The sequence below is a fragment of the Cyanistes caeruleus genome, chromosome 2 (assembly GCF_971803275.1).
Source record: "Cyanistes caeruleus chromosome 2, bCyaCae1.hap1.1, whole genome shotgun sequence".
Taxonomy (NCBI): Eukaryota; Metazoa; Chordata; class Aves; order Passeriformes; family Paridae; genus Cyanistes; species Cyanistes caeruleus.
The window spans coordinates 45,514,104-45,539,423 of NC_141702.1; the positions used below are offsets into that span (position 1 = coordinate 45,514,104).

Sequence of the window (25,320 nt, forward strand, 5' to 3'; positions counted from 1 at the left end):
TCTGTTCAAATTGTATCTTCAAAAGAAATACTTAAGATGATAAGAGGTTTAGTTTGATCTCATTATTTATGTAAAATAATCCCAATATTAGCTATATTAATCAAAACAAATTATGATGACAAATATATTTTAAATACATGGGTACAAAGCAGGTTTTATTGCAAATATTCACAATGTGACTGTAATGCCATTTTTAATATATCTATTCATTTTTCATCATCTGAAAGCTGCTGGTATTCACATCTCCAAAAAGTAAGTATTTATTTGTCTATAAAAAAAATTCAACATGTAATATATGGATGGACAGTCTCCACTGGGGTGACATCCTCAAAGGCCAACAGAGAATAACACTGAGTTAAAGTGATTGTATAACTATGGCTGGGACTACTACTAAGAAGTTCCAGAATTTTCAACATTATGCAACTGTTAAATAGAAATAACTTCTCACAAAGCAAAGATGAAAATTAAGAGATGTATTCCTTTTCTTGATAATTTACAAGTTTGGAAATTTAGCTTTCTTTTCTGAGACATAAATCTAAGGAAGCCCTTTGTGGACTGGGCCTTCAAGATGTTCAGGACCATTTTTCTTTTACTTTTCCAACTCCTTGATTCCTGAATCATCCTTAAATTATCACAGATTGTAAGAAGTGGTGGACATACAGTTCTGATCCAGTTTTGGCATGGAAAAAAAAACCCCACAAAAGCCTAGACACACAAAACCCAAACAAAATCCCATACCCAAACTCACTGTATGATAGTGGAAGGAATGACATGGAGGTACTTGAGGAATGAGTCACCTGAAACAGTGTAAGTACAAGGAGAAAAAGCTGACAGCTGGCAGCTGACTGGGCAAGTGGCAGCCCTGTTGAGAAGGATCTGAGGGTTGCAACACACCCAGAGCCTCAGCTGAAGACAAGCCAACAATGCCTTTTCATCACAAATACGGAAAATGGCACACTAGGCTGCATTAGGAAGAAAAGTAACAAGCCAGAAACAAGAACAAACGAAAAGTTACCGTTCTGCCTCTAACTCAGCACTAGTAGGGAAAACCTAGAATACTGGTTTCAGGGTTCCAGCTTCAAAAAGACTATTAGGAAATTGGACAGGGCCCTTCTGCATGGTAAATGACTGAAAACTGCTAAAGGATTAAAAGAATAAGGAAAGACATATATGAAAAATTAAAAATTAAATTTTTTTAAGAAATTAACCAAGTTTTCCTAGTGTTATGGCAATTAACTTAGAATTGTAGGACTATCTTCTTTTACAGAAGTTGTTTTGATACAAAATAAAACAGAAAGACTGAAATTAATACTAAAACAAAATGTATCACATCAGCAGAGGCATATGACATACAAAGAAACAGTCTAAATTAAATGAGTTCTGATGATGTACTAAAGGATTACTTTCTGAGAAGAATACAATGGAAAATAAACTCCCTGCCCTCCCTCCCTTCCCCCCCCCATCCCAGCACTTCTTTAATGTTTTATCTTAAACTATGCATTTATTTCTTCTGGAAAAATAAACAATTACAGATATCTGTCTGACATGGCATCAGATTATTGATAACTAACTTCTGCATGCAAACTGCCTATTAGATTTTAGAATCATCTCTTTCTACCATCTTACAGAACTAACAGTATAAAATCTTATTTAATTTGAACAGTCACTGTTATTGCCTATTTTATTTCAAACTCCCTCATCCCCAAGTTCATCAGTAAAGTCTTCCCATCGATAATGTCACATTTACAATTAAGAAGTTAATTGAAAGTATTCACAGAATAGGGTGTCTCCAGTTTGAAATAACATATTTACAAGAATTATTTTCCTCTGAAAAACAATCCAAATTTAAGAAGAATAAGGACCAGTTACAGCTGATATTTTAGAAAGAATGTTCTGTGCAGAATACTCATCACAATTATTTCTGACAAAAGCCCAACTGTAAAGTCCAGTTCCAAATCTACACAGATGCCTTATTTTCTTACTCTGCTAGTTTAAAATTAAGCATACTGTGATGAGAATGAAGAAGACAGCTTCTGTCTTGAAAGAGAAACTTCAGGAATTCCCTGCAGCCACTCAGCTTTCCCTACTTCTTTTTATAAGGAGTCTGATTCTATTGAAATAAATTACAAAGCCTCCTTGATTTCACAAGCTCAGAAATAGATTTGACAAAAATTCTTGGAAGAGTTTTGCATAAATCTGCAATGAATACTTTGGTAATAACTTAATAACCACTTTTTAAGCAGTGCAGATAGAAATCCTGCAGTTTCTACCCCTGTGTTTCTACTTTAAGCATGCAGGTAAAATTTCCTGGAAAGAAGAGAGTATTAATCCACATAAAATATAATCCAGAAAGAACAACAAAACAAAAAGCCACAAACAAACAAACAAAAAACCCTAAAAACCAAAAAATACTTTGGATGAGTACCCAATCCTGCTTACTCTAAGACCACACAACTGGAGGGTTCCTTGAATGCAAGAACAATCAGCAAGTTTTAATGAAATTGGTACCTCAAGAATTTCTTGACAATCTACATTCTAATAAGCACATTTCTGATAATCAATGAGCCTTATAGATACAAAATCAAAACATTGTCTACATGTATTACATATTACAATTAAAATACTATATCCACAAAATCCATATTTTTTTCAAAATACAGATACAGAAGCAAAACAGAGATAGGTTTTCTGCCTCAGGTTCAGTGTCAACAGTGCAAGAATTTTATAAAACATATTAGCCTAGGTTAGTCATAAAGTTTCAGATTGCATAATGTTCTTAAAACCAGACACTGCTGAGACTTTGTGTAGATTGTTAACGTAAGGCACACAAGCCTTAAACACAAATAACTGGCTCTGCAAAACCTTGTATTGCTATCTTTAAGGAAAAAAGCATCTATCAGGAGGTAAAATGAAAACTTAACTGATATTCTAAGGCTGTACGATGAATGACAATGGCTAACAATATATTACTGACTGTCTAGAAGTTCTTCAAATAAAACAAATATTGCTTATAAATAAACTCTACTAATACCTACAGGTGCTTCAGTTCTGCATAGGGTTTCAAGCCTCGGGTTGCAGTTTGATCTAGTTTTGTATCCCATAACCCTTTTCCTTCCCTCACATTTTTGTAAGATTAAAAATTCACGTGTTTTTATTTTCCTAAATAAGACCCTGATTTAGGAAGGATCTGCATTTTGATCCTCTGCATCCTTAGTTTTTTTTTTTATCTTTTACCTTTGTTACCTTTCTCTGCTTGCTTTTCTCCTTCCACTTTGTTTTCAATCATGTTTTCTTCTGATTATAGTTGTACACAGGATTTTGTTTCACATAATGAAGGCTATTTTCCTTTCCCTAACTGCTAGTCTCTATTTCTTCTCAGGTGTACGTATCTGCCTGCTTGAGCTCTCTTCCAAAGCTCCGTCACTTCTCCTTTCTTCCTAAATTGTTTATCAGCACACCACATTTATCTTCCTTTCCCCCTTTTCCAGCTCCCAGATTCGTTTCCTCCTTATAGCACATCTTCTATTCTTCAATCCCTCTCCACTCTTTCAACTTCCTTCACAGCACGTACAATCTATATATATATATATATATATATATATAAAGCTATCAACATTCCATACATTATGAAAGAAAACCTTGAGAATTTTACTACCAATTTCAAAAGGGTGGGGGCTTTAAATAATTTAAGAGAAAAATTGGAAGTTTTAAAAGTTAATTTTCCTAGGGGAGAAATCACACTGAAGCCTCCAAAGCCCTTCAAATTCAGTAGGAATTTGAAAAAAATTGCTAATGCTTGTTTTTTTCTATTCCATCTGACTCCTCCCTACAGTTTCTTGCTGCACTGCTTCACCCATCTTAACTCAATGATTGAACTTCAGTGCCTTCACAGTTAATGTCATATATTAATCCCACTCATCCATGTGTCTTGCAGCGTCATCACACCAGGATGTGATCACAGACAACTATGGACATCATAATTCTCATTCCATGCTGAAAGGAACAAAAAAAACTTTCTCTTTTTCACACATGGCAGACTGACCACAACAGGGGTCTTCTCATGTCTGCAGAACTGTTGTCATCCCCTTCTCATCATTTGCCAGGCTTAGCTTTTTCCCAAAGAGGGACAGAAATTAAGTAGATAGAACACACTTTGAAAACAAAACAAAATGTCAAATTAGTGGATTCAAATCATGACTGACTAGTCTGTGGTCTAGTTTCAGTCTTGTAGGTAAAAGAGAGGGGGAATTTTGCTGATGAATTTTTAGCTACAAGTTTTCCCTCACCTCTTACTTAGTGGTTTGGTTTTTTCCTCATAGTACTCATTTGGTTTCTTGCCAAAGACTAGGCTTGGGAAAAGAACTTTGCAATCTCCCCATCTCATCCCTACCCACAGCCCATCAAAGTACTTGCACTAACACAAGAGGCCCTTAAATCAAACTTTTTCTTCTTGTGGCAAAACATCTCTATCCATAGTCTGTAACTGGAAAGAAAAAAAGTTTAGATTCTGACTTTTCACTTTGATGTTTTCTGGTAACTAGCAATGGGAAAAAACCAAATTCATTGAGAAGCAGACAAATGCAAAGCTTCCTTTTTCAGGAAAATTATGTATTCTATGTAAAAAGCGCAAATTTATTGAAAGAGTCAGGATTTCACTTGAACATGGCAACTGACATAGAAGAACAAACCAAGTAAAGAGGTTATTTTGCACACCATCTTAGCAGATTTCAATACTATTTTATTTTGCTAAATCTGGCTCATTACAAAAACCTGTAATACTTTAAAAAATGGTTTCCTGAGATGTCCACATAAATTGTGCTATAATGGTGATTTAGCAATATCCAGAAATGAGACTATTATTGCAGACAACAACACTTGAGGTTTCCTTTAATTTGGTGGCAGAATTTTTAAGACTCAGTTGGGAATCTGAGCAAATATTTTCCTGAACACAACTGCCAGCATGATGCTGAGGCTGTTCACTGTTCTTGTTAGTAATTGTCTATACTTTTCCAAATCCTATTTTTCACCTCTTAAACCTCATTTGTAGTTAATGGTTTCTTCCAGTCTTGAGACAACAAGAAGGTGAAACCAAATAGTTTTCTTCCTTATTAACACTGCTGACCAGATGTTAGAGAGCAGAGAAGCTTTAAAATGGTTTGGCTTTCATGATAAGAATCATAAATGCTACAAGATGTTACATGACATTTATATTTATTATAGTTGTGAATGGTCACACAGCAATCCTTTAGGATTTCATACACAAATCACCTATCACTGAAGATGACTTGTGTGACCTTTTGCATCTTTATTTTAATAAAACTGTTGCAATAAAAAAAATTCACTCAGGATTATGGCTTTATTTTGTTCTCTTCAAATACTGTTCTGCCTACAATGAAAGTATAAATAAATCTTTAAAACTGTAACTGCAAATATTTGCTTAGAATGATTTTTTTTTTGTGCCCTAGGTATAAACAAATTAATTGAGTTAGCTAAAAATTTCTTTCCTGAGCAAGCTTTACATATCATGATATAAAAACACTCCTCAAAAAAATCCCCACACCTATCAGCATTGTTAATAATTAAAAAAAAAAAACCAAAAACAAACCAAAAAAACATATGACATAAGATTTCAAAATTCTGACAGAAATTTTTTCCTTCTCTTCATACTACCAAGTCAAAGACAAGAGAATATTTTGAGCTGGAAGGGATCCACTAGGATCATGAAAGGTCAAGTCCTGACCCTGCATAGGGCAGCCCCAAGAATCACACCATGTACCTTTTCAGTAGCTCTTTAAATGATACTAGTTATACGAGTTATGACAGTATTACAAAGAAGCCAAAATTGTTTATAGTCACTACATTCTAGAATTTATTGGTCACTTGTTATTCTTTTGCTATCTTCTGTATCTTTTGAGGTCTTTTGTATCTTATACAAATTTATAGCTTTCAGTTTAAAAATTAACTCCTAGTAAATGCAGGTTATTTGCTTAGATACATAAGGATGAATTTATGAAAACAAACACAGTATAACACATCATTTTAGCAGTCCAATCTTTAAAATATTTGAAAGAGTGACAAGGTTCACAACTAGAATAACAATGGACAGAAATTCTTAATTACATTTTTAGAGCAATTAGAAAAAAATTTCAAGCACTAACTGTAATTTATTACTCATTACTTAGGCTGTTAAAATGATTAAGCTTTCCACCTCCATTGAAGTGACCCACCAATTTAAGCAAACATAGCTTGACACCAGCTGTAACGGTTTGTAATACATTTACTTGCCTAGCCTTGTGTATATCTACACATTAAAGCAAGTCCTGCATGTCATCATTCTGTTTTATCATGCAGACAACATTTGCCTATACCACAAAAAGAGAACAAAGCATTTTATTTACTGCCTCACTTAGCAAGGAACAAAAAAGTAAAAACTGAACGGTAACTTACTCCACAAATGAGGATCTTTTCTCCTGCTCAGACTAGAGCCACAGCAAGCATCACCATTTTGTAGAAAACAGGAGAAGACAATGGTGAGATGAGGGAAAAAAAAATAAAATCAGAAGACTAATGAAATGCTTCTTTTTACTGTTCACCTGACATAAAAACCAGACAAGGACAGTAAGAAGAGTTAAAATTTTTTAAAATTGCTTTTTCAGTTATTTTTTAGATAAAAGCTCAAAAATTAGAAGTCAACATTTTGTCAACATCTGCTAAAGCATGCTGTCAACTTATGTCAGTTTTTATTGTTTGGAACACAGTTATTTTTAGAAGAATTATGTTTAGGAGTGAGTTAAACTACCCTGTTCACATTGCACACTACTGCTTAATACTTCTGACAGTAGCTTGTTGTCTTTCTTTTATGGCTAACTAAAAAAAAACATTAAGAGAACTACACTCTTGAGATCAGCGTACAGCTCTAGAAGTTGTTTAATGGCTGAGTGAATGCAACTACTATTTCAAGCAGTAACGTGGATTGCAGAGGTCAGCAAGGGCTGAAGTGAAATGTTCACTTCAATTAGCTTCTAATACCTTAAGTTCAAAATGTTCTGACAAAGTGCAACTTATGAATTCCATGAAATATCCATTATATACGTCACAACAGACCATTAAAGTGACTCAAGGTTCTTCAGCTACTAAAAAGCAGCAGTCAAACAACATCCGAAGAGATCTCTTTCTCCATGACAGCAGCTGTCAATCTGAAGGGCTTTTAATGTTGCACTGAAATATTATGTCCCCATACAGATAAGGCTCTCTCTGGGGCCGTTTTGGGTAGGTGTGACAGACCATGGATGGCAAACACTGAGGTGAGAAGAAAGACATTAGACTGCATTCTCTAAGGGAAGGCCATCACTGCCCTTTAGAAAAGCAGCATTCTGGGTACCTTCCTTTCTCCACTGAAAGAGTCTATTGCCTCTCTGCATTCCTCATTCTCAGCTCTGTTTTGTGGGTATGCACAGAGGTACAACTGAGTAGGTATAGTCAAACCAAGGTAGTGTTTCTCAAACTGCAGTAAACAGATGCTCAGCAGCTTCAAAGAAGCTTGTTTTTAGAAAAAAAAAATCAATATACACTCTTATTAGCTGCATCACAGCAGTGAAGGTTTGCACCACCAGATTCAGGGAGAGATGTTTAAGCATATCAGGCACTGAAAATGGGGGAACAACACTGATAGGTGTAGAATTTTTTGCTCAAAGTCTCTCTGCTGCCTGTAGGAATAAATCACCTTCATAAATTCATACTCCATTGCAATAAAAAAGCTGACAGTAAATCAGCACTTATGGAGGTGGTGTATTTAGAAGAGTGAGAGGGAAATACTGTGACTTTAAACTTAATACATTCAGGAAAGGACATGATCTTTCTGAGACTGGAGTTTGGGTTAAGGAGAGAAGTTTGTTATCACAATATAACATGGCTCCACAGTCTATCAAGTTGCATTTCCTTACCAAGCCATGATATATGACAGTTACTGGTCAACTTAATTTTTGTCTATCCCCAAATAGCATTCAAGACTACCAATATGTTATAAAAAAACCTTTAAATTATCCAAAGTGTACCTAATCACCTCACTCCATACGGAAATATTATTAGGAGGGGAGATATAAACAAAACCAAACCATCAGTAGTGTTTAGTTTGAGGCATATTTAGTTTTTCTAATAAGTACACTAAGAGACACTGACTCCATTTCCACAGACCCAAGTGTATCAGTTTTATTGTAAAAGATACATTTTTTTCAGTACTGCACAGACAGCTTTATTTTTACAGAAAACTCCAACCAACAACAACAAAAGCACCAAAATAAACAAATTAAAAATCCCACCCCACTTTGCTTTTATTTACAAGTTGTGTCAAGCAACTTTTTATTACATACAGTTTGGTCAAATCTGACCATACTGTTAAAGCTTAGATCTAACAACATTTACTGTACACCTACATGGACAGCTGAAGACAGCTATCTGTTCATATCTGGAAATGAGCCAGCACTACCTCAGCCCCATCATACTGCCCACGACAGTATGGACTGCCTTTTAGAGAAGAAAACTCTTTTAACCTCTTCCAGATTACCAGCATACAGTATGATATAAATATAAAATCTATGAATTACAGTAAAGACAGGTAAATTTTATATTCCATCCCTTTTCTAGTTTTCATGTGTCAGATTTAAACCTATAAGCAACCTTCTGTATCCACTGAAGATGAACTCAGCTGCTTACATTCCTTCCTTCAAAAAATGAAGCAGCTGTCCTTATTTTCTCTTACAAAATGACAGGGTACCCATCTTTGACATTAGGTCTGTCCCCTACAAAGCAGAAGCATCTTCCTTGGTTTTCTGGGAGTTCAAAAGCATACCTCCTACCTCCTGTGGGGGACAACACATATTAAAAATACATTACAGACAAACACAAATTGAAATACTATTCACCTTCCCTTTGCCATTGTTCCACTAAGCACAAAACAAGTCAAAATTGAAAAGAGCAGAAAAAGATCAAACATTTAAGTGTATGACTCAGCAGTTAGGACACACAATACATCCTCCAGATCTTATATTTTTAAAATAGATCTGCATATCACTTATTAAATCTTATCTCCAAGGTTTGCATAGTTCTAGCCAAAATTCATACATGCACTACAGTGAGACACCATGTAGCAGGTATCAGAATATTATATATTAAGAAAGTCCAGAAAAGCTCCATGCCAGTCTGAATAATAATATATTATAATTATATCGAAGTGTGTCATTGTCTGTTTTAAGCATTTGAAAATGCCTCCATTTTTTGAAGAGCTTTAACTCTGTGCACTTAACATGCATTTTCTTTCTACAAGGCGCCAGATATTTCAACATTCCAACAGTCACACACAACACATATTTTTCTGAAGTGTTTCTTTTGAATCAAAGTACTGTTCCCTAGTACAGGTGAATCAGGCTTCTCTACAATCCTTTCAACAGCAGTGTCCAAATGGTTGCTCTTGTTTCAACATGAAATCAAAATCATCTATCATTTTGTCTGCAACTCCAGCTAAGAGGTAGCTGAGCACTCTAAAAATAAAGCTAACAGATGTGTCTTGGGATCTAAATGGACATAATATCTTGAAAATTAAGCTAAACTGCCAACCTGCAAAAATGGCATACATGCAAGCTGCAAGGATAAAAAAAACCCAAATATTAAAAGCTTCATGTTGGAAGTCAGACTTTTGAGGAAGGTATGAAATTAAAGCTAAAAAGTCTTATAGTGCATGTTTGAAAGTGTTGCAGTGTGATCTCATGAATTCCTGAAAAAAGGAGACACAGAACAGGTAGAAAAGAATCTGTCCTTAAAGTCTCTCAGACTTCTATAAAGTTACCACCAAGCAGAGTTCTCAGCTCTCTCTAGCAAACATGTATCAAAACAAAAACTGACGAAAAAACAGAATAGTACCTCAACATCCAAGATGTTTTATGAGCACATTACACAGCTCTTAAAGCTTTTTTTCCAACTGTATTTTAAAACGACATCTTCATCTCTTTGCTCAATAAAATCTTTTTTTTACCTAAAAAGACTCTTTTTGTAATGACACAGTTTCAAATAAAAAAAATTATGATCAGTAAAGAGGCTCATTACAATCAAGGATGGACTAGAATATCTATAATCAGCGTACGGTTTAGGATTGCAAAAATCTGAAACACTTCTTACCACATTCAGGCTCAAAAATCAGCCTTGGTAGCCAGTGCTGTGCTCCATTTGTAACCACCGAGCACTTATAGGTCTGAAAACATTCAGACACAGAAGATAACCCATTTAGATTGTTTCTGTATACAAAAGGGTTTGCTTTTCAATGTATTCCCAGGAACAATGAAAGATAAAATTAAGGGGCTGTTTTATCTGACAGGGCAAGAGACTGAAAATATTAAAAGTAACACGGATTTTTCTCTACCAGTAAGTTACCAGTAACTTACTTCTTACTAAGTATTGCTTTAGGACAACACTGATCATTAAGCAGCTATTTCCCATGGAAACTCTCTAATATCTAGGCAGAGAGCATGGTGTCAGAAGCTGACAGAAGTTAAGAATTAATAAAAATTTTAGGTCACAAATTTACATACATTTATTAAGATGTCCCATCATTGGGCCACAGCAATCCACCACGAGAAGGTCATTCCAAGTGTTAGATGTTACTCAGTACTAAGCAAATCATCAGATACTCAAAGGAACTATCCACAGGTTTTGAACTTTTGGCAACACTAATCAGGTCTCTAATGAATAAACAGATAGTAAACTTATGAGGAACCTATAGTTTACTGGAAGACAGCCTATAAATATGTTAGAGCTTCAAGAATCTATGAACTATGATAGATCTTTAGAATCAATCCCATCTACCTCAATTGGTTTCTTTTCCCTTTGAATGTAATATCACCACTATCAATTTTTTTATGAATACTGCCAGTACTTGAAAAGACTTGAAGCACTACTCTGAACTCTCCTGCAGATAGGACAGATAACCATATAGGAGGAATACAAACCTGTCCAGAGCTTAAAGTCAGGTAACTTCATTTGTCAGGCCAGAATAAAATAATGTGTTGACCAGCTGAGTAGTGACAGGCATGGAAGAGAGGTCCAATTCTCCTCCCACAAGAACTGGACCTCTTTTAGACCAGTAGAATAAACAAAAATCTTTCTCTTTGCTAATAAAACTTCTTCCATTTTCTAATCAAAAAAATAAATTCTTTATAGTTAGAAGTAAAATGGATAAAAAAAAGTCTAGCTAAATTGTCTAGACACAGATAATTCCTAATATCTGACTTCCATTACTGGAAACATCATAACTAGTAGACAATATATTCTTTTTGGACTGAATTATACAGATTCTCTCCCTGTAGTATGGAACTTGCTGAAGGCAGATTAACTTGAAGCTCATTTCCATGGGAAACAAAAAATATTAATTTCTTTTTAACTCAGGGATTTTTTTAAATTTTTTTTTTTCTTTTTGTACACCACTCATGCTAGTCATAGCCACAGAATGCATCCTGTTGTCTTGCCTGGGGACACAGCACTGCTTCCAGTGGGTGCCACAGTGGAAGCTTCTGTGGCACAAGTCTTGAATCTTCAAGACTGTGGAGTAACCTCAGTTCTCTGCATATGACTGATGCGTGTATGTATTCTGCCACGTAATGCCATTCCTCAGCTACAGTGTAGGGCCCTGGAACACCACATATGTGTTGTTTGAGGGTTTGATCCTTTTTCACAAGGGCAAATTCAGATCAAACTGCAATGCCAGAAACTTTCATTACCATCGCTACAGCAAACTAAGCCACCTATCATTTCTCCTGAATTAACTGTAAGACCGTTTTTCCTCCTACTGTGAAGATCATTTAATCATAGGACATTCAAGATTGCCCAAAACAAGATCAGCCAGAGCAGTTTGCTCAGGAGTATTAAGATGTAACAAATACCACTGTCCTGTATTACCAGCAGAGACCAACATTTGCCATACTGGATAGCTGGGTGGCATAGAAGTGAAATTTCCTCCCCAGATATTAGACAATTTTTGTAAAGCTCTTCTTCCTGAAAAGAGGCTTCCAAAGAAACAGCACCTATGACAAACTCAACTTGTATTTTCAGTTGTCTTCTCAAGCTTGCTAAGTTTCACAACTGCACAGTTGGGAAAGGTTGGCAAACACAGCCTTCTCCTTTAATATCAACAAAAGGCAGAACCAGTTGAGAGTTAAAAGACCTCTCTAAGCATTTCTGCACAGACATTCAGTGGCTAGTGGCTGAACAAGATTTAACAAGTTAAGCATTTCCTTTTTTTACTGAAAAGCTGACTCTGCATGCCACTTTTACAAGTGCTGGTTGAACTACTACTTAAGTTCACACATATTATCAAGTTATAAATTACTGTGATTTTCCCTTTTTTTTTTTTAATTACTTGAAGGCTTGCTTCAAAATTATGACAGAGGGTGCAGTTTTGTTTTATGATAGTAAGAACTTTTTGTAGAAAATCACCTATCTGGTACAGCTGTTCTGTCAGACAATTTATGTGAACCTGAATGTGCTGGGAAGATAAGAGATTCTTAAACCATGAACAGTGGCATGTCAGAGAAATATATCTAACAACTCTAATTTTGGCCACTCCATAGCCATTACATCAGAATTGGCAACTGGGAGCTGCTGGACAAGCCACTTCAATATAGTATTTAGCATAAATATGACCAGTAAAGTATCTTAATGGCAATCACTTTCAGTTTTCTATGCAGTGCAGATACCAGGGAAAAGAGTTACTCTGAAAGAAGACTCCACACCCAAAAAGGGTCCTCATAGACTTGCCAGACCGGTCTAAGAAAGCTTCTCTTCATACATCAACTTTCATTCATGGTTTTTCAAACTTCCCATCCTCATGCCACGAGTCATTTCCATATTCAATCTATTGATGCAGGAGTTTCACTTGGTATCCTTCTGTGTTGGACTGCTTCATTTTGTGTAAGATAGTTAATTATATAAACCAGCCAGAATATTACTCCAAAACCCTGAAATTACAACACTGATTTTAGGTATAGAAAACTGAGAATATCTCACTGCAATGAATATTAATTTATTTGAGCAGTCACCTCTGATGAGAAAGAACAAAGTTCAAATTATTGGTTTGAAGCAAGTAAAGCAAGGAGTTTAAGCTGGTTCTGTGTGTTCAAGAGAAATAATCTAACAGTGAATGATAGGCAGATATACAGATACATACATATATCAAGAGAAACACAGGTACATTTAGCGGATACAAAGAAAAAGTCTCAGTTCCCTTCTCACAAAAAAATGTATGGCTTCAATAAATTGCTTTTTACTGACTGAAGGGCTTTTTGCTTTTACCTCTGCTATTGGAGAGCTTAAATTCACATGTATTTAATAGCCAACTTCTCACTTACTTTCACTTCCTTCGGTAAATAATTCCAATCTTTTAATTACCTTGAAAAACTCTGCCATATGCATCATATCAAACTCCCTACAATACTGTGATTTATCTCTTTTAAACTAATTGACAGTTAATAATGCACTTTGAATAGTGGATACGAATTAATGAATTTGTATACAATAGCAATTCCTTCTCTGTTTTTTTACCCACTTCTGATTACAGCTATAATTTGGATAATGGCACCTTATCAAACCATAATAATGCTCAAATTTTTTGTTATATTAATACTGTTACTTTAGAAACTTTTCAGACATGGAAACCTATTTTCTGCTTCTAGAACACACTGGTTTGCATATACCAACAAGCAGTTTTACATGTCATCCTGCTGTCCTTTCACAAATCTTGCTTAAGACTTCTAGGTGACCTTTCCAATATTTGTGAATTTGGTTAAATTGTTTTAAATCCTTAGTAAATAATTCTGCTTTATGAAACAAATTCTACAGATGACTAATGAAAGATATTGGACAGCTCTTGTTGAATATTTAAGAGAAAAAATTAAATCTCTTGTAAGTTAATGTTTCTGTTAATTTCTCTCAGAGATTTTTGTGATCCATGAAAATATTTTACCTGTTATATCATGGTTTTTTCATTTAATTAGCCTGATGTGAAGAACCTTCAATTACACCTTTTAAAAATGTATGCAAATTAGAACTATATTAAAATTTAATCCACTATGCTACTATTGCAAACAAAGCCCCTGGTAGATTAGTGAGGCACATTTGTCATTGCAGAAGCAGTACCAACTACTTGTGATCTCAGTTATTTCAGTGATTTCAGTTAGTACTGCTGAGCCTACCATTAGTCTTTGTTGTCATCACATACTTCTATCTACAGGCAGTTGTGATTGTAAAGGATGAGAATTACATGTGCATATTTTTCATTAAGAGAACCTAATGATTTCTTATACCTGTTCCCTACACAAATTTTATGAGACCATCTGCAGAGTATGTGCTGGAAACTCTCCTCCAGTAACTTAAGATCTATTGACCAATATCGTACCAAATTTGTTTTTCAAATTTATGAAAACAAGAGACAAATAGAGAACAGACACTCTATTAATACTTGCAGAAAATGAATACAGCTTACCACAGAGCAGAAAAAAAGGGGAAAAGACAGTACAAAAGCCTTAGCTATTAAAAAACACTTCAACAGAATTTTGTGCCTTTTATTATATGCCAAAAACTTACACCTGGCTTTAGAATAGATTCCTGTTTTCTAATAAGTTTTAAATGTCATACTGCTAGGACATTTATAATATTTTACTTCTGTATGGAATCAATTGTCAGAAGACTAAATTCAGCCTGCAACCATAGCATCTAACTGAAAAGTCAACCAACAAAAAGGTATAAACTCATTGAAAATTATCCATTATTTCTGCTCTTTGTCAAGTGCTTTGCTAAAATGTAACTACATTTCTTTGTTATTCTGTAGTTCTTTGAATGTATAAGGTAATTTATTATACCAACAGACTATAATATATAAGCAAGTATAAGCAAGCTGTCAATCTAGCTTCCCCCAAAAATAGACACGTTTTCAGAAACATATACACTTTTGACGACATTTTCTGTCCTTTAACTGATTAAAAAAAAATATTTCAGAGAATTAAGAAAACCAATATAAATTTGTAATTATGTTAATTAAGTTTATATTCCCAGAAGTCTATAATTAGTTTTGCTGCTTCTCCAACACTGTACTCGTTCAGCTTGTGCTGTAAGATGCAGTTCACAGCCCTGCACATGTAGCTGAGTAGTTTGAAGAAGCTTCCCTTCCATCCTCTAGGGAAGAGGTGGCTCTACAACAAATATTATTTAGTTTGCAAAGTCATCTGAAGTAAGTACAACAGTCTAAGTTGTTCCAGTCTTATCCCATATCCTTCTTTCTTTGAAACCACACCTTGTAAACATGAAATATATAGCATGTAATCTGTGTCAGACAACCTCAAGATCCCTTCCAAAAAATTTAAAGAGACTGACTCACAGATGTACTGGAACAGAGAACTCTTTTTGCAATCTGGCGCCTTGGTATCTTTCAGAATCCGGGACATAGTCCAAAATAACAAAAACTAGAAAAGAGGTATTATCACCCTTGCAGCAGTCAGAGGCTCCAAGGTGGTAGAAATAGCAGAGCGCGAGTTATAAAATGTGCTTCAGTCTCCAAGCAGCTAAATTAGAGTACACTGAGATGCATCAGACACACAAGCAGGTGCTTATAAAAGGGCCCAATCCGAATGCAGTAGGAGTAACCCGATAAGACTTGCATCATGATACCTTTTTTCAGCAGCCAAAAGCATATGAACAAAGGAAAAAAAACTCGTTTTCTTTCAAATGCTGTATTTCCCACAGACAATAGAACTTCATATTTTAGTTCAATCCTCTGTCTGATAAGTATCATGCTGCTTTTTTTTTCCCCCGTTCCTCCAAACTGCAGACTTAGAGATCTCGGTGGATGAGAAGTGAGCATATATGCAAGTGGGCTGATATCAACTTAAGAGTATTAAAAAACATAGAGAAAAAAAAATAGAATAAGCAGGATTATATGCATCACTTTCTGTGGGGAAGAAAAACCAGCCCAAAGTACAAGGGTGTGAGATAAAGCACATCCTTCATGGAAAGCAACAAAAAAAGAACTATGAGAGAGCAAGTAAAGGGAAAAGAAAGTAGGATAGAATACATTAAAAGCAGAGGGAAGCAGATTTCATGATCAGCTATAGAGAAGAAAAAAACTGATGTGAAGGAAAATTTGTGAAATGTTAAGTTAAAATTTAATATATTGTACCCCAAACTGAGAAGCAAATCAGTCTCAAACAGGAAGTGTTGAGGGGTGTTTGATGGGTGTTCCTCCACTTGGAAACTGGCTGGCTGAATCCAACCAAATTTGTCAGAGGTGTAGAATTCTCAAAGATACCAACAAAATGCTAAGTTCATGAAATCAAGATGCTGTGATTGTCCTGACCAAGGGGAAAGATTCAGAACACATTAACACCCTGTCGGACATCAGATGATCCACAAAAGGATGAGACTGTACTAAAAAAAAAAAATCCATTAGAGCTTACAACCACTCTCAAGATTTAAAAAAAAACCAAAACACCTGGACAAACCCACACACACAAAAAAATAGATGGAAAAAAGGTAAAAGCCAGGCTTCTACTGTTCAAGGAACCACTCTTTTACAATACTCCTTCCTTTTTCCTTTTACCAGGGGAAAAGACATGGAAATACTTGATATAGTATTTACGGCTGGGAGTAATAATGAATAGGTGTTAAAAGGCCCTCTTGATATGTAAAAGTGCTGTACAAAGGGAGACAGTTTTACCTTCCTGTGGAAAATTAAAGCAAGAGAAGCAAAGTGACTGCAAGGAAAAGCAGCAGTGAAAAAGCTGGATGGAAAGCAAAGCCAAGCAATCCAAAACACCTTCCACCCACTACTTCAGTCTGCCTCAGAACCAGCAGCATCCAATGCAGAACATAACACATTTTGTTGGAACTCAGTTAAAAGGGAGCATACAGCATACACTGATCAATGAGCAGAGCTTTTTAGAAACGCTGTATCATTCTTTCAGTTTATTTTATACCAACCAACCTCTTCTTGAAATTACAAATATGCAGTTGATAGTCAAGATTAGCCAGTATATTAGCTCAACACAAATGACCAGCAGCAACTCCTCAGCTTTTTTGACAAAACCAGATTTTAGTTCATGGTGTACATTAGCCATCTACACTTTTAAAGCATGTTTAAATCAGATTTTCATATCCAGAAGTGACATTGGCTTGCTTGCTGAAAATTCATCTTTGGTACTATTTAAGCAACAGTATTGCCCTGAACACCTTCTTATGTATTTGTTTACCTACTACTGCTGGTACCAGAAAGGCAGCTAATTAAAACCAGTAGGTGGTTTTTGTAGGTTCTACAACAAGAGCATCTAGCATCCCAGATGATTACATTTCACTGGCAAGCAAACTTGGATGCTTGGACACAACATAGTTGAAGCTACGTAAGTCAACTACCAAAGCTTTGTGAATCAAACACTTAAAATTCAAGGATAACAAGGCAGAACTACTTTAATGATTTTCAACACAGTTCTCCACACAAACTGGTTGCACAGACAGACCCTGAAATTTTTCACTTTTCAGGAAGCACACTTTTCAACTGCAAGACAATACCCACTATCTGCATGCCAAGAGAAAAAGGAATGCAGTCATATGGAATCAGTTAATAATTACTGCCAATAAACCAATCAGGTGCAGTGGAAGAACCACTTTTGATATTAATAACCAGTGATTCAAGTGAAGCATCATATAGCTTTCCTTACTTACGGATTCTTTATCAATAGATTTAAGATTAAAAAGTCGGCTCGTTACCATATGAAATGCTAGTTCAATGTGGCATATTTCAGCTGTTGGAGATGCAAACAAAAGGTCTTGGTGTTGAAACGTCTGGGACTTCTACCTAAAATCCTGATTCTAGCATACCTGTGTCTAACAGAACAGACCTTAATGCAGCACCTTGCTCCACTCCACGCTATCAACATATGCCCTCCACGTTTATTCCACCCTTTTTTAAGAAACAAATGAAACCAAGCGATACCTTCTCAAGCTAAGAAAACAAATGTTTCAAACCGTGACTGCTGAAAAAGGGTGGAAAAATTCAAAGTAGAGCATTTAATCAGATTAAATGCCACTGTGTCACAATTAGATGTCACTGTGTGCTCACTTTAATTCTGAAAGCACATGCAGCTCGAAGGGAAGTCACGGCCCTGCACCGCTCCAGGTGCAAGCGCGTGCAATGCTCACACCTGGCGCTACAGCCAGCCCTTGGCCGGCGCTCCCTACTTCCCATTCCTCCTGTCCGCGGGCGCGCAGGAAGGCGTTCGGGAGCGGGCTGGGAGAAGTTGGAACCTACGTGCTTCTCCTCGCTCCCGGCCATCCCCCGCGATCTCCAAGCCCTCCTAACAATGGTAGCAGTGTTCCAGCGGGCAGCTCTGCCCTGGAATCGGTCCGAATCCCCCTGCGCTCCGACCGGCAGTCCCGCCGCCCGCCCGCACCTCTGCCCTCGCCAGCGCCGGTCCCCGCGGCGGGGACGGCCGGGAGGGGACGGGAGGGGAGCGGGAGCCTCTCCCCGCACCTGGCGGCGGTGACGTCACCCCGCCGCCCCCCGCCCGCCCGCGTGCTGACCCCGGCCCCGCTCCGCCGCACCTTCCCCGCCGGCCGATCCCGCCGCCGGCACACGGGGCGGCCGGGAGCGGGAGAAGGAGAGGGAAGCGCCGTGCTCCTGCACAAGTGCGGCCCCCTCCCCTCCTCCGCCTCCTCGCAACACGCCCCCCTCAAGCCCCTGCCTGCGGGGGCGGCGGGGAGACGGGGGAAAGCGGCTCCGCGGTGTGCTTCCCTCCTTCCCTCCATCACTCCCTCCCGCCGCCGCCCCCCGCACGGGCGCGGACAAAGGGGAGGGGACCAACACCTGGCGAGCGCCGGTCCCTTTGTGGGGTAGGCGCGTCCCGCAATCCCGCCGGCGATGGGGAGCGGGGGCCGGTCCCTCCCGTCCGCCGCAGGGACCGCGAGGGAAGGAAGGTACGGGGGTGGGGGGCACTTACTCGCCTGCCCTCGCCGCGCACCTTCACGCCGCTCGCCCTCACCCTCAGCCCCTCCCTCCGCGGCCGCCGGGGCGCTGGAAGTTCAGGCGGCGCCGGCCATTCCCAGCTGGCTGCTCCGCGTTTCGGGGGGCGGCGGCGGGCGCGGAGCGTCCCCGGCGGCTTCACAATAGACACCGGGCAGCGCGCGCGTGTCTCTGTGTGTGTGCGCGTGTGTGCGCGCGCGGGGGGCGGGGCCTCTCCCGGCGCGCCGAGCCGGGCGGGAGGGAGCGGGGGGGAAGCGCTGTTTACCCGGCGGCCGAACCCGGCCGCCCCCCCCCCACCGCCTGATGCTCGGGCTGGTCCATGCGCCGCCGCCCCCCACCCCGCGGGCGGGCAGGTGGTACAGTCCGGCCCGCCGGGCTCCCTCTCCCCGGCGCGGGCGGGGCGGGGCCCCGCCGCTGTGACGTACCGAAGCCGGGTACGCCTGCGGCCAATCAGCGTGAGGGGGCGCGGCTCCCCGGGGCACGGCGCGGGACCGCGGCGGTGGGAGCCTGGAGGTGACAACTAGGGGTCTTGCAGGGTCGGGCTCCCTGCTTCTCTGCCCTCTGCCGCAAAGACGGCGAAGATGATTTGTGTGCGGAAGAAGTAGGCGGCTGGGAGTTCTCCCGGGGCTGTCGAATATTTTCTCCTGCCGCCACGCAAAGTGCAGGCGAGCGCAGGGAGGAAACTTCCAAGCGTGGCTCCGCGTTGCATGCTGGAGCTTGTAGTTCTGACATGGAGTCCTGAAAGGTTAAGCACCATCAACAGCCAAGTTGAATGTTCCACCATCAAATGCCCGTATATCCCGTAACAGACCACAATTTATCCTTTAGAATGTGTTTTATGTTTTAACGAGACACAATTTGAAGACGCAGCCCCACCCCGCTCGTTCCGCGGGGGAAGGGACGCCTCAAGCCTTGCGGAGCTGCCAGGACCTGCCCGTCCCGTCATCCCCCGCGCCAAGATGTCGGCGGCGATCGCCGCGCTCGCCTCCTACGGCGGCTCTGACTCGGAGCCCGACTCGGAGCCCGAGACTGAGGGCGGCTCCCAGCGCTCCGCCGCCGTGCTTGCCAGCCGCGATGCCGTGCTGCACCTCCGGGCGCCGCCCGCCGCGCCCCCGGCCCTGGCCGTCGATGCGGCCCCGGAAGTAGCCGTGAAGGTAGGCAACCCTCCAGAGCCCAGGCCTCCCGCCTGCCCGGCGTTGTGTCCGCACCACCGACCTCGGGACAATGCTGGGGACAACCCTGGAGCAGCCCCAGGCTGGGGAAGCGGGGCGAGAGGGGGTGCGTTGCCTCCTTGGCCCTGCCCTGCCTGGCCCTGAGGCGTGGGGGTTGGAGCTGTGGAGGGGAGAACATGTATCGGGGAGCTCCCGTGGATTCCGGCTGCGGGGGTTAAGTTTATTAAAGCGTGTTAGTTCCATCTCAAAGCGTGCCTTGATTACAGTACCTTGGATACTTGTTTGCTGTTCCCAGTATAAGGTGTTTTCCTGGGTGTTTTTCCCAGGTGGTGGGGTGAAATTAGTACGTGATTGCAACTGAATCCTGATCTAAAGGGCAGACTGAGAGATGGTTGTTGATTCTATTTCGCTATTGCTGTATATTTGTCCATATCGCTATTTCTTCATTTTCCATTCTCATTATCACATTGGCTCACTTTGTGATACCAGAAAGGGAAGGGGTGAGGCCACTGATTTAGCTTTGGGATTTTTTGTGCAGGCAACAAATTTCTAATTAAAAGCAGGCATCTTGCTGTGATAATTGTCATTGTTACTGTCCTGCTGACACATGCTCAGAAAAGTTTCTTGCCTAGTGACCAAGAGGTGGATGGACTCTTTCACTTTGTTGTCATTAGTTAATTCATATTCTATCACAGTTTATCATATTTTTGTGTGGATGTTTTATTGCATATAGTTACTATGTTTGTTTGTCTCTTAGAAGCTTGTAAATCTGGCTTCTCAAGTTGCAGCATCCAGCAGGCTGTCTTGTGCACATTTCAAAATAAATGCTGATTAACATCTATAATATTTCCTGAGTGTTAGTGATAAGTGGCAAGTAGCACTGGATGTGCTTTCCACCACCCTTAGGCCTGTAGCAACAGGTTTTCCCTTCGCCATGCCAGCACAAAGGTTTTTGTAGTTGCTCAGGGACTGACATCAGGGAACTGATCTGAATTTTGGAAAAAACAAAACAGTGGTGAAGTTGTTTGTCCTTGGATCCATTCCTTGATCTGGTTTGCGCAAGTGCTGTGCTGGTGGAGATGAATCTCCAGTATCAATGCAGAAACAAGCAGCTGGATAAAAGTTAAGTATCATCGGTGCATTCAGTTTAAAGCTGTTTAAACTTAGCTTCCAGGCTATGCTCTGGAAGGAGTATCTGCCAGCAAGCACATCTAGAACTGCCTCAGACAGTATGCTAACTAAGATTAAAAGGGTGTGAGGCTTTTCAATATCAAGGTGTTTGATTATAATGTTGTCTATAACGTTTACTTGTGAACATAGATGAGGTGCATGTAACTGCAAATAGCAACAATTTCAAGCTGAGACTTTCAGAACACAGCATACTGGAGCTTCTTTTAGCACTACAACCTACTCTGAGTAACAACAGATCGTTTCTTTGCAGAATTATATCATGCTTTCTTTTTGGACTTCCAGGGTTCAAGAAATAACTGCAGGTCTCACATGGCACATGTTCTCAATAGCTTCAATGTCTAAGAATGACAAGTGTCCCACTAGTCAGCAGTGGAAGCTTGCCAGACACTCCTCAGGAATTTACCCTGATTCTTTAGAATTAGAAAGCCCTTACTGAACAGACGTGAAAGATGTGGTGTTTTGGGTGTAAGTCACAAGTCCTCTCTAAATACAGGCCTGGAAAAACAGGAAGCTGATGAAGTAGGAAAGCAAAGTTACAATTCATTAAAATCACTTCACTTGTGCAGATGTTGTTTTGATATGAATAAAGATCAAGTACTCTTAAGTGCATAGATATTTATTGCACAAAGAACCAGGAATGGGTAACAAAAGCTGATGGTAAGAAGGGAGGTTAGAAGGGTTAGTCATACAATAAATATAAACCATAGCTTGCATTTTTGGCAGTTGAGAGTGCAAACCTTAAATGGTTGGTTTTCTGCATTCTAACACTTTTACCTGTTTCTGGTTCAGAATTTTGGCCTATTAGCTGGCATAGACCTTAGACTTATATATGATTTAAACAGGAATGAGTCCACAGTCTTTGATAGCAGGTGTCATTGTTAGCACATTCAGCTGACAGCATTTGGGCTATGAAAGTGTGCATATCAAATATAGCCCTAATATGTTACTCCAATATGTATTTCATTTTTTCTATAGAAGTCTGCCGAGTTCTCGTTTCAAAGTACATCACAGTTACATAAAGTCACATTTCTGTGAAAATAATTATTCTGTAATTGGACATAGTACTAATGGTTAGCAAATGTGTTTTCAAAGTTTGAGGGGCTGGCTTTTGTTACACCCTCTACTTACAGTCTGCTTCTTGAAGTTGACCTGTTGCTTATCATGATGTTAAATTGCTCATAGTAGATAACAGCAATAATTATTGGTGACTCCAATCCAGTAATACTTCTACTCTCGTTCTAAACTGGAATGCCCACTGGATGAAAGTCGTGTGCTTCTGTTACTGTTTTTAGCACCACTAAAATCACTTCAGGGAAGAAAACAGAGGATGAAAGTTTGTGCTTCTGGTCCCTTCATGCAGAAATAGATCGGTTGTAACTGCAGGGCATTCAGAGAGGGACAGTGGGGCTGAAGAATGGTTCTGCATCTGTATGAGGAAGTATTGAGATGACCAAAAGAGACAGCTGAAGTGTAAAGTAGGATAGACACCTACAAAATCATTAAATGGCACAGAGAGGGAATTAAATACTCACTGTCTCTTCCATTGCACAAGCATAAGCTGTCTAGTAGGAGTTAGGTTCAAAGCAAATAAAAGGATGCAACTCTTCATGCAATGTCTAGTAGGGCTTATCGTCATGCCAAGAAGTCCTGTGTGTTGAAGAATTTTGCATTGTTACAAGGAGAGTCTGGACAAGTACTTGGAAGAGATCCATTGAAGGATGAGGAAAAATACATGGATTTCCTCAAGTCTCACCAAGACCTGAAAACATTTGGCTGTTGGGAGAGTGCAGAAGTATCATCATATACCCTTGCTCTGCTCTTACTCTCCCCTAGATGCCAAGTTTCCATAAGGCAGATGTTTTCTTTTGTGGGAACAGTGGTCAGGTTAATCAAGATATTTTCTGTCTCCAAATACATCATCAAATAGTAGGTAAGCATGACAGTGTTGTAAATAGAGGCTCTTCAAGAAAGGGAAGGGAGCCCAGTTGCCAACAATCAGGCCATTGTCAAACCCAATTATAATTAGTTTTCCTACAGTTTCTACTTCTATGAAGAACTCACCCTAACATTCCTGACAGTTTTACCTTCACTTTCTAATTATAAATGTAGAAGGAAATTAAGGAAATTGCACTTTCTGTGAAGAAATCACTTTACAGGAAGCACTGTGGCTGTAAGCTTTGCTTTTGAGAGAACAGTTATTGTTTGATCTGTGTCCAGAGTAAGACTCAGATGAGGAGCGGATTTTATGATACTTCTCTGCAGTATGCCCTTTGGTAGTTTTGAGGAGAGGATATTTAACTGGGTTAAAATAACCAAGCTGCCCCAGCCCAGTACAGGAGCTGGAGGATCTGTGCTGCCTTTAATGTGAGAAGGGATTGGAAGTGTCAGTTCCCTTTGAATCTAGTTTACCTTTGGCGCTATTCAGGTTTCCAGAAAAGTTTAATATAAGAGGAGGAAATAGACTTCAGTCACAGTTCTTACTTAAACCTAATCCTGCCAGCTGTGGAGAGAAGAAAGATACAAAGTGGCATGTGACAATTCTGTAGCAGTGATTGAACATTCCTAGACTTGGGAAGTGTTACTTGTTAGGAATGTTTGTCTTCTCTGACGTGGTGGGGTTTCCAGGTTTCTTTGACACAAAATATCTTGTAGAGAGTAGACATCTAGAACTCGTCACCCAGCAAGATGCTGGGAGTCTGGCCTAGTTCAACAGAACCATTTAGCATATGCTTTTCTTGCTGGTTTGTTTTTATTCTGTTGAAGTTAGTGAAGCGGTCATTTACTGTTAGGCGTGCATGAATGGGTAGAAAGAGTAAAAGCTGATAACAGCCATGTTTTAATGTTGGAGCTTCACTGCAAATGAATTATATCTTGCTAATAAATTTGTAAATCTTCAGAATGAGATAATGTGCATTTGACAGCCCAAGTGGTTTAGGCAAGAATTGATAAGTGACAAACTGCTAAAGTCTCGGTGGCTCATGGGATGCGGTCTTAATTTACCGCATTTTAATATGATCGATAATTAAAACTAATTAAATGTTATGCAAAGCAGCCTGCTTTTTTTTAGCTATTTGACTAACTAGTAATGACTTTACCTGGGGAAATAGAATGTTGTAGGTTTATTATCTGAAATGTCCAGAAAAAAAAATAAATAAACTCCCAACATGTAGACATCAAAATTCTCTGCTTGCATGAGATGAAGCTGGAAAACATAAGCCACATTATATTCTTTCTAAGGAAATTAGCAGAATTACCATCCAGTGTTGCAGTACATGGTGCACCTTGATCTTTTTATTTAAGGCTTTGCTTTGTTGTCTGTTACAGGGATGTTGCTGCTGTTTAATTCAAGGAATGTTTTGTGTGCACACAAATAAACTTCTAGCAAGCTTTTTTTAACATTTTTTTTTTATTAGGCTATTTTTTATTTTATAAATCAAATTATTTTCATAGAAAGTAACACTATTGTTTTATGGCATTTGGGTAGGAGTTTTTTGGAAGAAAAAAGAGGACTGTGGCATGTTTAAGGAACTTGTTTAAGGTGGAAAGTTAATCTGATTTACTGTATTTATAGTCCAAAATACCCTCTGTTTCCTTTCCTCTTGTGCTTTGAAGTGGCCAAGCTTTATGGTAGGACTGAAGGAGTGTGCCTCAGAAGGAACCAGACATTCACTGATCTCTGGGGAGTTCCAATGAAGCACCCCCTTGTCTACACTTAGCATCAAAAGCTTCTTTCTGTCTCAAGACAGATTCCTTAGGCAATGCTAATACTCCAGACTACAGCCCCGTGTGTCATTCCCCTATAATAATGTGATTGTGTTTTTTTAAACAAAAAGTGCAAAAGGACAACATTTAACTATTAAAAGATTTTTTTTACCTCATCAAAGCATCTCAACTGAAAAAGCAACCTGA

The 25,320-nt window shown here is 39.3% G+C and overlaps 2 protein-coding genes across 9 annotated transcripts in view; one reads left to right on the forward strand and one right to left on the reverse strand.

Annotated features, from left to right (window-relative positions):
- WASF1 (WASP family member 1) overlaps positions 1–19,346 on the reverse strand; it is an 87,883-nt gene extending 68,537 nt beyond the window's left edge. Inside the window, exons 1-2 of one of the 8 annotated variants that reach the window (XM_086876804.1) lie at positions 19,026–19,335; positions 6,448–6,479 (exon numbers count right to left, since the gene is read on the reverse strand). The gene's annotated coding sequence lies outside the window, so the exon portion shown is untranslated. Of the gene's footprint in view, positions 1–6,447; positions 6,480–19,025 lie in introns of all 8 variants that reach the window. The other 7 variants (XM_086876810.1, XM_086876802.1, XM_086876806.1 and 4 more) reach the window with 7 other exon arrangements.
- Positions 18,635–25,320, forward strand: part of CDC40 (cell division cycle 40) — a 39,208-nt gene continuing 32,522 nt past the window's right edge. Inside the window, exons 1-2 of the mRNA XM_086876801.1 lie at positions 18,635–19,002; positions 19,877–20,202. Of these exons, the coding sequence (XP_086732927.1) occupies positions 20,008–20,202 (195 nt within the window). The 5' untranslated portion in view covers positions 18,635–19,002; positions 19,877–20,007. The remainder of the gene's footprint in view (positions 19,003–19,876; positions 20,203–25,320) is intronic.